Below are 14,712 nucleotides of genomic sequence, written 5' to 3' on the forward strand. Positions count from 1 at the left end.
ATTGGAAACCCCCATAATCAACGATGAATCTTCTAAATGAAGCATAGAGGCCAAAGTAGCCAAGCTGACTCAGAAAAGAAGCCTCAGTCTGTCCCTTAATAGTTTCATGACTTGAAGTTAGATTTTGGGGGGATATAAGAACATATCCTCAAGAAGTTGGAAGCCCACCAAGGAGAGGCCTGTCTTCAAGATCACGTTGATGCCAGCACCAGAAGTCACAGACAACTGCTGTCTGATTCCACAAGGGGCATCAATTCTACAAGGGGCCCTGGGATGGCACCAACACCATCACCCAATCCCCGGATTTTCTAGGGCACCCTGATGCACCCACGGTGAATTCGCCCACTGCCAAGCAGCTGATGAGACAAAAGTAAGTACGGAGCTGAACTTTCATGGAGTATGACAGTTCAGGAAAAGCAGAGACGTCTGTGATTTTCAAACTGTGTTTAGCAATAGGACGCTTCACCCCCACCACCCACCCCGGAAAATCTTAGCTAGAAATCCAATATATGCTACTGGCAAAACAGAAACTACTCTGGCTGATGCGAGAATGATCTGTAGTCTTCCCACTGGGCTCTCCCTCCCCTCCTGTGCTGGCCATCTGAAAGACCCGAGGGCTCTGAAGAATGTGGTTTATATTTACTCCCCAAGTCCCAACACCTGCAGTTTGTAGAGCAGGGAACTCAGAGAGAACCGGTTCAAACCACCAGGTCTGCGGCTACCAGCTGTGAGCGTGAGCTTAGGAAATTATTTAACCTCTCTGGACTTCGTTCCCTCAGGGTATGGCAAGAAAATATTTACCTCCAACCCTCAACAGTGAGCATTTAAGATGATGCATGTATAAGAAGTCCTCAATAAATGGTTAACCACTGCTAATTTTAAGAAGTTTGCTTCAGGGCACATAACTAGTTAACAGCATACTTGGGGATAATTGACCCCAGACCTTATGCATTCCCTCCCTCTGCTCACAGATCCCTTTCACCCACTCACTCTTCCCCTTCCACATTATGTTCACTCAATTTGTGTCCCTTCGTTGGGGAACTGGTCCCAAAACCAAAAACCCAAGGCACTTGAAATGGGCAGCAGGAAGGAAGAATGACCTACATTGAAATAAATATCGGAAAGAGGGGCGCCTGAGGGGCTCACTCAGTTGAGTGTCTGACTTCAGCTCAGGTTGTGAGTTTGAGCCCCATGTCAGGCTCTGCAGTGATAGCTCAGAACCTGGAGCCTGCTTTGGATTCTATGTCTTCTCTTTCTTTCTCTCTCTCTCACTCTCCCCCAGTCATGTTCTTTCTCTCTGCCTCTCAAAAATAAACATTAAAAACATTTTTTTTTTTTTAAAAAAAGAAGTAACTATTGGAAGGAATGTCATCCCCTATACTGAGCACTACTTCTACTTCATTTGTTAGGGCCTTCTTTGGTATTCTCATCAGCAAACCTCCACCTCATGCCAAATCCCTCCTCACTGATAGCAAGCAATTCTCCCAACACCCTAATAGAACTTCTCCAGATCCCCATCAGGAACCTCTTTCTGTGATGTCATTTTCTTTCCATCAGTGGCAGCTGCTGTTCCAAATCCTGTCTGTCCCCTACACACACACACACACACACACACAACCACACACACCCCCCCGCCAAGGAGCCAAGGGCATAGATCCAGCCTTACCCAAACATCACGAATCCTACACCAGAGCTCTGGAGTTGCCTTACCTTCTACATACACTAACCTCCTGCAAATACATCGACTGGGCTGCTTCCACTGCCTGCAAGTCCGAATGCAGCCAATTTGAAGAAGCCACATGTATAGACAAGCCACACCAGAACCTTGCTACCAAAGGATAGAGTAAAATGCCTCATGAACCTTGACCGAGCCCGAAGCACAGAGCTGGGATTGTTTCCATGGGGACTTCTAAAGAGAATATGATACACTATCACAACTGGAACAATTGTAAAGGTACTTCCATCCCTTCAAGTTACTTTATTTGTAAAAATTTAACTAAATCTGCTCAGCAACCACATTCCATCCACAGGAACCTGACAAAATTATAGAAGCTGCCGACGTGGACTTTGCCTTCTAGTTTCAAATGATGATTCTATTACCAAAGACAACAAACGCAGAGCTTAGAGCACAGCTGTGACTTCTCAGTCTCTACAGGGTGATTCATCATTGTCAATTAGTATTTAGCTTATAAGATACAGCGTTCAAGATCTCTGTGACTTCTGAGTGCGAGTAGATAAGTAACGGGCGGAGATGAAAGCAGGGGAAGCTTACAAATTGAGGAACTATGTTTGTGACTGAGAAATCAGTGACTATTTTGTTACCTAAATGTTAAATGTGATGCAATTAATAAAATCTAACAGCACAGATTTTCTGCGTTTTTAGGAACCAGCCTTTTCAAATGTCTGACTGTAAATGGAGAATTTCTACAATTAGGCTTGTGACAAAATTTTTTTTAGTGTAAATCAATTGTTTACATTACATTAAAACATATACATGAAGAAATCACCCTCTCCGCCTAGTGAAAGAAGCATATCTAAGGAGAAGGGAGTCATCTCACCCCTCCCTCAACTATCATATTCCCAGATGAAAGACTGCATTTCCAATCATGTATTTCTCATGCATTCTGTGAGATGAAAGTATGCTCCTTTGAGCACACAGAGAAATCTGCCGATTGCCTTCTAATGGCAATTTCTAGTTTTCCACTAGAATATTCCCTCCTTACTTTAACATTCTGATTCAGGTTCAATTGCTAATTAACAGACAGACTTTTCCTAGTAGTAAAAAGCTTTGTGTAACTCTAGTTACCAGTGAAATGCTATTGGATTATCCATCAGGATGGATAATACATATTTATACACACACAAGCATGAGTGCAACCACACATGCACATGACACACGGTGCAAACCTGAAAGTCACCTCAAATCATTAAAACATTTCAAAAACATTCTAAGTAATACATTTCTTGCTAACTACAGCTAAATGGGACAATGGCAAAAAAGGTTATTTATTCCCTGTAATTCTATCTTCCCAGAAATTATGAGCTACTGATTAGTGCAAGGGGCACTTTGCTCGGGGCATGGTTCAGAAATTATAATAAAATTTTCTCTGCATATTATGGTAATTTAATTTCTTTTTCTCTCCTTTAAAAGAAAATTGTAATTACCAATCTTTACTCACAACACTTGGTTAAGGGCATTTCTATTTCATTTTGTATCACCGTAAGCTAAAATAAAATTTTTGATGAGTTTAAAAATGTCACAGGGGATTAGGTCATAATTCATCAGTGCTTTCTGGCACAGACACAAATAATTTATCTTCTGAAACCTGGTAGGATAGTTTTAATTCACACATGGAAATCTTATCAGCCCATAATGATCAAATTATTAAAAATTGTGTATGTATAAGAATTTTCACAAATATTCAAAGCTGAGAATGTATATACAATATTAAAACGTACACATGCAATATAGACACAGAGATTAACATTGTTGACAGACATTTGGACTGATCACAAAGACATTTCATCATTTTATAAAGATTATACTCTTTTTAAACATGAATTTATAAGGTTTTCTTTATTGATATAGTTCTGACTTAACAATGCTTTAAAAATTCTCTCCTTGTCCTCAAATAAGATAAAAAATGCACTACTAGTAACCCCTTACCTTTGAACCTTAATAAGCTAAAAGACAGGGAGGGAAGGAAGGAAAGAGTGAGGGAAAAGGAGGAAGATGAGAGGGAGGGAAAATAAGTCTTTCTCAATTCCAAATACTAACTCCTACCACTGAGTAGAATTACATTGCAGTGTAATTCCTTCCCATATGCATAAACAGTATTTCATGACAGTTTGTGGTTGCTTTATCCTTGGTATATTAGAAAACATAGAAAAAATTTTCAAAATGTCATTCCTGTTCATTTCTGTTTATCACAATGATGATAAATTTCTCAACTTGCCCCCAAATTGAGTGGATCTTATATTACTAGTCATTTTATGTTACTAATCGCAAAGCCTATAAAAGCCCCAAATTAGCCATCTGACTGAGGCTGAGGGTGGGGCTTAGCCTGGGAGAAAGAAAAAGTAGCCTGCTATAATTGGGCTGGCTATAAGGAATGATGATTGGATCTACAGTGGATTAACGGGAGAAATGGAACTGCTAACAGTTAACAAATTGTAAAGCAACATACAAATATTGTTATTATTAGTGGTAATGGTTCATGATAATAATAACAATAGTTACAATATTTTCAATATTGATTATTTTGATCCACAGACCCAAACTGCAACTACACAGAATGGAAATCAAATTAGGAGTTCACTTCAGGTGTGCTTTACGTAGCAGTTTTGGATAAGGAAAATCATCAGCTCCAAAATTCTACCCTATGGAATAGGCTAGAAGGCTCACTGGAGCCTCAGCAATTTTTGCTCTTGGAGTAGAGAATTAAGTTGACTGCATGTTTTTCTCAAGTTTAGAATTTTGCTTTTATTTCAAAACCTTAAAGAAATTCTATTGTCTTTTCCCTTAGTACTGACCAATACCGCTTTCAGCCATTTTAATTTTACTGCAATAGAGAGATTTAAAATTTTATATAACTTATTCAATATTATTCCTCAAAAAGGACAGAGACTTAAAAGGATGCATAAATCTATACATTCATTTAGTGGTCTCAAACATATATGTTAAATCAAATCTGTACCAAAACATGGTTATTGGGACTAAGTTTGATGTTACCTCTGGTACTCCTAATTTTCGGCAAGCTTCCAAAAAGTTTTCCACATTTCTTCTGCATTTGGCCATGCTAAGTTTGGGCTATAAATGGAAATATGGAGAAATAATGAATTATTAAAAGAAATAGTTTTTAATAACAGGTTAAATTTTAATCTTTCTAAATGGCACACTCAATACATGTTCATTGAAGGGAAAAAACACACAAGGAAAGAGAAGACAATAAAAATCATCCAGAAACATCCACCTAGAGATAAGAGCTATTAACATTTTGGATTATATTCTTCCAGACATTGTGTATGTGTGTGTACATGTGTGAAAAGATATACATAAACACATGTATAAAACATAGATGTTTATATAAGCAGAATTTCTGTATGTGTGCGTATGTATATGTATACGTACGCACATACATACTTACAATTTTTATGGGATCATACTCTTGCATAATCTGCTTTTGTTCATCTACTAATATACCATAAGCATCACATGTTCCCAACAGCATATATATTTCTATATGAAGAGTTAAACTGGGCAGGCCAATTAGTCTCCTTTCCACCAAAGCAATCGGTTTAATTAATGACAAAGAGACAATGGAAGTAAAGAGCATAAAAATGGTGGGGTGTTTACAATTTAAGCAACAGCCTCTCACAGTTGAGTTGACTGTGGCTACAGATGGCCTCTAGAATGTGTGGGATGGAAAACAGGTGCGTCTATTCACACATTTTGATTTCAACATGGCAAGTTTAAAAGCTTTACTGTTAAATTTTAATAGTCTACTCTTAGTTGCCTTAGAAAGGGAACAAGAAGGATGACTGAATCCACGAATCTAGATGTGGAAGCAAGATTTTATAAAGACTGATTTTGCCCTGTGAATAGCAAGTGAGAGGGAAGTGACTCTTAGTCCATTTTAGAGGATCCACATCAGTCAGCACAAAAATTTAAGTTTGCACATTATTTATTTTTTAAAAAGGGTCTCCTTATCCCCACCACCCCTTCCCTCTCCCCCCACCCAAAAAGGAAAAATGAAAGTCTGTTGGTGTGGAACCATTTCGTTTGGAGGCTAAACAATCATTCTCCACCTTGGCTAGAGAGGAGGTGGTATCCCTCAGCGTGAGACTTGCAAAGACGGGGCAAGAAGCTGCTTGGGTGGTTTTGCTCACTCCCAGGCATGTCTGAGGACAAGGCCGCCGTGTGAAATCTCATGCGAAGGGAAGGCAGATACAGGTCACGTGACATGGGGTTACCAGGAGGAGAGGAGCTAGCCCAGCTGACAGGGCACCAAGAGGCATTTCATCATTTGAGCCCTTAGTATTTGTCTCTCCGGCCCTCCGGGCCCTAATCGTCCTCTGTGTACTTAGGATTCAGGGAGGCTCTGTTCTGAAACTCCAAAGATGCCCAGCAGCATTCAGAATATTTAGGTCAGCCCAGTAAAGTCAACGCAAGAATACTTCCCATCTTTGGACAATCTATGATTGTCGCCTGGGTTAGTTAGAAAAGCACTTAACTACAAATAAATTAGTTAGAGATTCAACCTCCTCATTGGTCAAAGAATCAAAATTACACCTGCTGGGCACTAAAAAATGGACAGTATTAGTTTTGAGAATAAAGACTTAGAGTGCTTGATGTTGACAGTAACATGGGCAGTAAAGGCCTCCGTGCTGTTGCTGCAGATGCGATGGTACATATTGGGGGTTTGCCATGTGTTGGATACTCCACTAGGTGCCAGGTATGCACCTGTGGAAGCGAAACACACAATTCTCAAGGTCACTTACCTCTAGTCTAGTTGGAAATATTAATAAGTTACAGGAAATTACAGTTTAGTGTGGTAGAGGTCTGAGTGGTGAGATGACTGTTAGATTCTGTCCCTTGATTAATTTTTTCTCCTAACTCAGTTTTAAGGGCTCAAGAATGGCTTGACTCTTGGAGACACTGAGGGAGAGGAGCCATGGGAGTCAGTGAGGCTGCAAGATGAGGAGATCTGGAGAGAGGGTTGGAGAGTCTTCTAGTCGGGAGGGAAGAGCCCGTGTAAACACTGGAGTAGACGATGACAGCATAGACTAGGACCAGAAGCAGGTTCCACAGCTGTAGCACAGCTGGGCTGGTCAAAGGGGGCTTCAAGAACCTCCCTGAAGAATTTTAGGTAAGTGGATGCTTGGAAACAGCCCGTATTTTGAAAAAGGAAAACTACAGTATGATAACAGAAGCTAAAATATATTACAGTTACTAAAGTTATTTATGAAGAATATTTGTGATGTGAGGAAATATCTAGGTTTTGATAAATTTTAAACATTACTAAATAGTATATACAAGTAGCTCATAATTAAAAAACAACTTCAATGCAGAAAGGATGCTAGCAGTTAGTAGAGAAGCCAAAATGCTAACAGTGGCTGTCTCTGGCTCATGGAAAAAAGGTTGATTTTACTTTCTCCTCCGCATTTCTCTATTTTCTCTAGTTGGGCATTCTTTCCCATTATTTCTTCAAGTAAAAAATATTTTAAAAAGAAAATAGGTTAACAACCAAAAGATTTTTAAAGGAGTGCATCATTTGTCCTGAAGGATTAATAAACTATAAAAATGCTTAGATACATGATTCATATTAACTATGAATAATACAATTGTAAATTCAAACTGAAGGCTATGAGGAGTCACAGTTTCTGTCTTATAAAAATTTGGGAAAAATTATTAAATGAGAATTTGGCACATGGCTCAGACAACTTTATAGCTGTTTGGACCTCATTTGTTGAAAAAAAACTGGAAAGGCTCATAGTGGATTATAGGACAGAATTTGCTCCCCAAACTAAGGCAAGCTAGACACAGATTTGAAGAGAAAGATTTATCTTTTTCCCTAATTTCTGAGGCAAAAAACGGGGTAAAATTTTCCAATGAAAAATATGTTCAACACTATAGAAAGGAAACTAACAGTTGGAATGGATTCATCTGCTAATCTCTCCTGCTGCCAAGAGAAAAGAAAGCATCAATAAGGCCATTGTAAGGCTTTCCTGGGGGTGAGGGAGGGAGAAAAACACTCATTATGTGATATTGTATGAGCACTGTGCCTTGAAATTAGGGGTTCTGAATTTTGAAAATCTGTTCTATAAACACTAATGACATCAATGGCTTACATTTGTGCAAGTATCATATGCAAGAGCCTATATCATCCTCACAAGAACATGTTCCAAGGACAAATGAAGTTAAAGAGAGATTAAATACCTGCCCAAAGTCAGATGGCTTATAGGCAGATCTGGAGTTTGAACCCAAATGCTGCATGCATAGCCCCTAAACTCTTACACCGCTCCTAATGAACGGTGAAGAGTGTGGAGAGAAATTTTTCTTTTTTTTTTCTACTTGCCTGGTATAGGGCTCCAAAGACAAGCTTATCCCTGAACCCCCCAACCTCATCTGAACGACCATATAAGTGACTCCATAGCTCTCTAATGGATGGAAACATGCTCTATGATGTAGAGGCTTCTGCATGGCAGCTTTGCCGCGCCCGCAGTGGAGAAGAGGATTTTTAGGGTGCTGGTGGAGTTTCACTCATCCAGTCTTTCTCGTTCTTGCTCCAGTATCTCCAGGGTACCCTGCCCGAGCAAAGTGAGGCATCAAGGAATCACTGAATTAATGTCCTGCTGACCAAACTCCAGCTTGACAGGTTATTGATGTCATTTATACAGAATCTACGTCTTTTCAGAGTCATCCTAAAATCCTCAGTGATTAATAGATTCCATTGAGAAGAGAAGCTACCAGCCAGAAAAGCTTTCCAGAAAGACTTCTTACTGTTTAAATGATCCCTCGTGAGAAATGAAATCTTTACATCCCTACAGTCTTTAAAGTTAGCAGCCCGACCAGCAATTTCTTTAACGTGATTTGCTTTAGCTTTGAAACAAATGTTTTTTTGTCATTTGCATATTTATATATTCTCCACTTTTAGGTGAAAAATGTTACTTCATTCAGAGCTTTTTCTTTTCTGCTTTTCAAGTTGTTGGGGTCTGGGGACCCCATCGACATCTTTAGCAAGCAACACCATCCCCAAAGTGTGTGCCTTATGTAAAAGTTAGTTTCCCTTTATCCGGCGTTACTTACAACGGCTGGTGAAGGGACATGGATGCTTGCGACAGATCGTGGGCGGATGTGATTGACCAGGTGACAGAGGACCACGCCATCCATGAGTGCAGCCCCCAGGTCCTCATGCAGGCTGACCTTGAGTCTCATCTCGATGCTCTGTGGGAGGAACCAGAAGGAAGCCAGCTATTACCAGGCAACTAACAGTAAGATACAGTGACGCGTATTTAGGAATTGAGACACCAACTTCATTATGGGGAGGAAGAATAGGAAGACTTGGAAAACGCTGCCATTATTTAAACTTTTTCAAAAAGATATTACAGTAAAAGTTCCGCTATAGAAAAACAAATTCAGCAGTGTCTACAAGTTGTAATATGTTGAGTGAAAGGAATAATGGAATCACTTCCTGGGTTCAATATTGCCTCAGCTTTGGCTATGAAAACAGAAAACCAGGGGCGCCTGGGTGGCTTAGTCGGTTAAGCGTCCAACTTTCGCTTAGGTCATGATCTCGCGGTTCATGGGTTCGAGCCCCGCATCAGGCTCTGTGCTGACTGCCAGCTCAGAGCCTGGAGCCTATTTCAGAGTCTGTATCTCCCTCTCTCTTTGACCCTCCCCTGCTCATGCTGTCTATCCCTCTCTCTCTCCTAGAAATAAATAAAAATATTAAAAAAAAAAAAAGAAAGAAAACAGAAAACCAGAAAGAGGTGACCAGTAGAAACTAGGCCCAGCTGGCTGTGACAACCTTCGAGGGGCAGACAAAGGATTAAGGGATGCTTTTCTCTCACATTATGTTTTAGCTGAGAAATCAGTTTTTATTCCTTTAAAAAAAATTGAACTTTTTATTGTGAGATAATTGTAAATTCATACTCCATTACAAGAAATATTACAGAGAGATTCCATGTGCCCTTTATCTAGTTTCCCCCAAAGGTAACCACTTGCAGAAGTATAGCAGCGTATCACAGCCAGGATCCGGACACCATCATGGTCAGGCTACAGACACTTCCATGACCGCATTCCTCACGTTTGCCCTTGTACAGCCAAACCCACCTCACTCCCACCCCAAGTACCCCTTCAGCCCTGGTCGCTTTCTCCTTTCCTTCGAAGCTCCCATGTCATGAATGCTGATTGTTTGCTATATTCCTACAGGTCCCTTTTTGCAGTGTGTCAAGGTCGACTTTTCAAAAATACAGAATGCTGCCTCCATCCTGAAGGCAAGTATTCACTTATATACTATTTCCAGGGTACCTCGCGGAGATGTTCCACCAACTCTTTCTCTTCTCGCATCTGTTCCATTTTCCTCCGAATAGTAAACTGTGGGTCTATAGATTCCAAATTTCTCTGAGGTCTTAGAAACACTGTAATAGAAAGGAAAAAACAACCTTTATTAAGAGTACCTACTGCAGGTTGCTGTACAGGACTACTCATATTTAAGTTAAACAGTTTACCCCCAAATAATGCACGAACGACTCATGGAAGTAAATTCAGATTTCACGCAGAAAGCTTGGTTTGAATATTCTAAGGATAATATTTTATTTAAAAAATTGTTTTAATGTTCATTTATTTTTAAGAGATACAGAGACAGAGCACAAGCAGAGGAGGAGCAGAGAGAGAGGGAGACACAGAATCCAAAGCAGGCTCCAGGCTCTGAGTTGTCAGCACAGAGCCCGACACAGGGCTCAAACGCACAAACTACAAGATCATGACCTTAACTGAAGTTGGACGTTTAACCGACTGAGCCACCCAGGTGCCCCTAAGGATTATATTTTCAATTGTACGGAGTTATGCAGACTAACAAAAGCTATAGTTTTGGTGACAATAAAGTGAATCCAGGGGAGGGTTTGGATCATCCTTGGAACCATGCTAGACCACATCCCTGACAGATGTCTCCTCTCTCTGTTCCCACTGTCTTCATTCTAAGTGTTCATTTTTACTTGGGGGTCTTCACAACCCTTTTATAAATTTAAATAATTTTATTCAAATAAGAGAACTCTAGAATTGCTTTGCACATTAAAAATCAGGACAGGTTAATGTTTCTGTTGGCCAAAATTTTTTATAAGCCTGAGTTAAGAACTAAGTGATGATACACAGGATTACATAGTTTAAAAATTTTTTTTGATGTTTTATTTATTTTTGAGAGAGAGAGAGAGAGACAGCATGAGCAGCGGAGGGTCAGAGAGAGAGGGAGACACAGAATCCGAAGACAGGCTCCAGGCTCTGAGCTAGCTGTCAGCACAGAGCCTGACATGGGGCTTGAACCCACGAACTGTGAGATCATGACCTGAGCCAAAGTCAGATGCTTAACCGAATGAGCCACCCAGGCGCCCCAGGATTACATAGTTTAGTTATGGAGGGGAAAACTCTGCCTTCTATCATGTCACTATCTAAAAAGTCAGTTCTTTAGAGATGACCATGGACTCCTTTTAGAAAAGGAGACTTTTACCAGATTAGAAGCAATTTCAGAGATCATCCTTGGCTTCATTTTTTAAAAAAAATTACAACCACCAAGAGGTGCCTGAGTGGCTCAGTGAGTTGAGCATCTGACTCTTGATTTTGGCTTGGGTCATGATCTCACACTTCATAGGATGGAGCCCCACATCAGGCTCTGTGCTGAAAGCACTGAGCCTGCCTGCTTGGGATTCTCTGTCTCCTTCTCTCTCTGCCCCTTCCCAGCTCTTAATCTCTCTCTCTCAATCTCTCGCTTCTCTCTCAAAATAAATAAACTAATTAAAAAAATTGTAACCACCAAGAAGAGCAACTAACCATGGTGCGCCCTCTGAAAGGAAGCCAGCTTCTGGCTCCAAAGAAAAGGAATACTTTAAATCTCTGAAGGATAACCTCTTGGAAAGACTAAGAAAGAAGGCACACAATATTCTACACATGACAGGGTGATTCTAGCAAGAGTTTTAATTACTTTTTATCATGATACAACACCCAGAGCCGATTCAAACTTGCACTTTTTTTCCTTGAGATTTTGGTCCCAGTAAGGCTACCAGCTTTCCACGCCCACCAGAGGGAGCAGAGAGCTGGTAAGAGCCGTCTTTGGTTCCCCGGTCTCACAGACTTTCAGACTGCACGTGTGAGGGGCCCAGGTGAGACAGGGCAGTCCTTTAGGAAATTTGGGACATAGAACTTCAACTTCAAAAACCAGTACCACAGAGAAGGCCACATTGGTACTGCAATTCCAGTAGTTTCATTAGCTATAATTTTTTAAGTAATATAAATAAGAAGGTGATGCAACTTTTATTCTATTCTGATCAACATTTCCTAAAGGCTACTTTAAAAGCTATTTCAATTTATTATTTTTTAAGAGCACTTGGGTGGCTTAGTTGGTTAAGTGCCCAACTTCGACTCAGGTTATCATCTTGCAGTTTGTGGGTTCAAGCCTCCCCACCTCCACCTGTGGTGGGCTCTGTGCTGACAGCTCAGAGCCTGGAGCCTGCTTCAGATTCTGTGTCTCCCTCTCTCTCTGCCCCTCCCTCACTCATGCTCTGTCTCTCTCTCTCTCTCTCTGAAAAATAACCAAACATTAAAAAAAAATAAAATAAAAGTTAAATGAAGAGTCTACTCTCTATAATCAATGATCCCATGCTCACCCAACTATGTCATTTCAATCTCAATGGGTACCTTTGGACCAAACAACCTTAATGAATGATTTGCATTATGCTTCTCATATCTCAGTATTTTCTTTCTAAATCAGTTGTAGGATATCTGAATTAACATTCTGATGCTCTATGGAAGATTAGAAAGTTGACATATCTTAATAAGCCCTAGATTTACAGCAGATGGGAGAAAGTGGGTGGCCTAATAGACACAGCACTTTCAGGAACCACAGAGGGGGACATCCAGGGAAGTCACCAGCAAAAAGAGCCAAAGACATGTCCCCAAAGGGCTATCACCAAGACCTACAAAAACCAAACCCACTGGAAGGGAGACCAATTGTTTCAAAAATAAAGGCAAGTCCAGCCAAGGAAGGAGGGTAGAGTAAGCCAGCAGGGAGAAATGAGAAGTTTGCAAGGGAAATGAGAAAGAGGTTGACAAAGCAAGAAGCACGGAAGAAATTGGAAATGCATTAGACTTGCTTTTGCATCCTATCAAGACCAATGAAAACATCTACCCACTTAACATGACAACCAGAAGAGACAGATATTTATGTGTAAAATTTTAGAAATAATCCACACCCCCAAATGAATTTTGCCAAAAAAGTCCAGGAATGTGAATAGAGTTGAGTAATACATACACTGGCCAACAAGGGGCGCCCCAACATCATTTTAACAAATCTAATGTTTTCTTTGGAGGTTTTATTTTCCTTTGCCTTTTTTTCTAGGGGCAATCTTATCTAATACAGCATGCTTAATATTTTCAATATGTTTTTATTGGCACATTTCTTTTTGAATACGAACCTATCAGGAAGTTAAATTAACCATGAGCTTTTGTTTAACAGCACACAATTCAAGTATCTACGCCTTGTTAGAGCCCTATGTGAGATAAGATAATGCAATGGTGTCTGGGTTTTAATGTCCTGACATCATTTTTCATCTTAAATTCCCATGCACCTTAAAAATACAAAATGCATGCTTGGGTAACTGCTCTATGAATGTTAAGCAATCACAAAGTGTTAAAACACATTTGAACTGTGTTTTTTTAAGTGAATACTTGGAGTGTACTTAAAATTATTGGAAACCATGGCTATACTACCAGTGGTTTTCTAAATGGATTAATTACTACGGAACATATGAAAAATTAAACTTCACAAGCTAATAATAAATCTACCGAGCACATAAGTGTTTATTTTGCTGGGTCTGTTGTGACAGAGTAACTTTAATGGGACCATTATGATGGCTCTGAATATATTACCCACAGGTTTTTCTTTTCTTTCAAGTCACAGTTAAATAATACATGCAGTTACAGACTGCACCAAGATTTCCTGAAACTGATCTATGGAAGAATTACTCTGTTTTTTACTTATTTTCACATCACTAAATTTTAAGAACTTCTCCTTACTTAATTCAGGGGACAGATAAGTTTAACTTGAGGCTATAAGACAATATTAGGAACAGCTGCATTGTTAGTACCTGTTTTTCAAATCAAATGCCAACCTACTTACATGTAAGTAAGAAGAAAAAAAGACAGGGACAAGAGAGCAGAGTGTGTGTGTGTGTGTGTGTGTGTGTGTGTGTGTGTGTGTCTATGCGTATGAGTGTGTGTGCATATGAGACAAGGTGGTTTAAGATGCAGGAGAAAATAAGTTGTGCTTAACTGTTTAATTACTATATATCTAATGAATAACATTCAAAGAATGGAAAAGATGATTTGCTCATATTTGTAATTTATCTAGCCAGACAGACAAATCTCTAAGCAAAGACCCTGCAAGGAATGATGAATATAAATTTGTGCAGAATGTGAAATTCACCTTTGCAGGTACAGGTCAGAGTCCACTGATTTTTCCATTATCTCTACCACTTCCTTCACTTTCCTCCTCATCCTCATCTCTGACCTGGGACTGATCTATCAGTGTACCGAGTTCTTTATCTGTGTTTCTCTCATGGGGCTCAACACTTTCTCTTTCACAGTATAGATCTGTTCCTCTCCATTATGACGGTGTGAGAGGTTACGTCTGTTTCGAATTTGTATCTCATTCTGCCCCACAAAGCAGTTTGATGAATGAAAAAAATGAAACAATTGTTTCAAAAATTCCCTCATTCAAAGATCAGTCTATTAGGAAAGTATCTTTGCATAGATTATCCTACCCTGATAATCAGCCATCTGAATTTTTCCTATCATGAAAAATCTACCAAAGCTTGGTTTCCAGGTCTGAACGCATTAGACTCCAGAGTAAAAGTTCTATCAAAGCAGATATCTTGTCTGTCTTTTTCAGAGTTTATCCATAATAAGAAGCATCATGCCTCGCACAAAATAGACATTCA

General features: G+C 39.7%; 1 protein-coding gene across 1 annotated transcript in view; it reads right to left on the reverse strand.

Moving 5' to 3' along the window:
• Window positions 1–14,712, reverse strand: part of LRCH1 (leucine rich repeats and calponin homology domain containing 1) — a 103,754-nt gene that overhangs the window by 15,314 nt on the left and 73,728 nt on the right. The window contains exons 15-17 of the mRNA XM_039220707.1: window positions 10,034–10,143; window positions 8,810–8,947; window positions 4,733–4,810 (exon numbers count right to left, since the gene is read on the reverse strand). Of these exons, the coding sequence (XP_039076638.1) occupies window positions 4,733–4,810; window positions 8,810–8,947; window positions 10,034–10,143 (326 nt within the window). The remainder of the gene's footprint in view (window positions 1–4,732; window positions 4,811–8,809; window positions 8,948–10,033; window positions 10,144–14,712) is intronic.

The sequence above is a fragment of the Hyaena hyaena genome, unplaced genomic scaffold (assembly GCF_003009895.1).
Source record: "Hyaena hyaena isolate Hyena2069 unplaced genomic scaffold, ASM300989v1 scaffold_905, whole genome shotgun sequence".
NCBI lineage: Eukaryota > Metazoa > Chordata > Mammalia > Carnivora > Hyaenidae > Hyaena > Hyaena hyaena.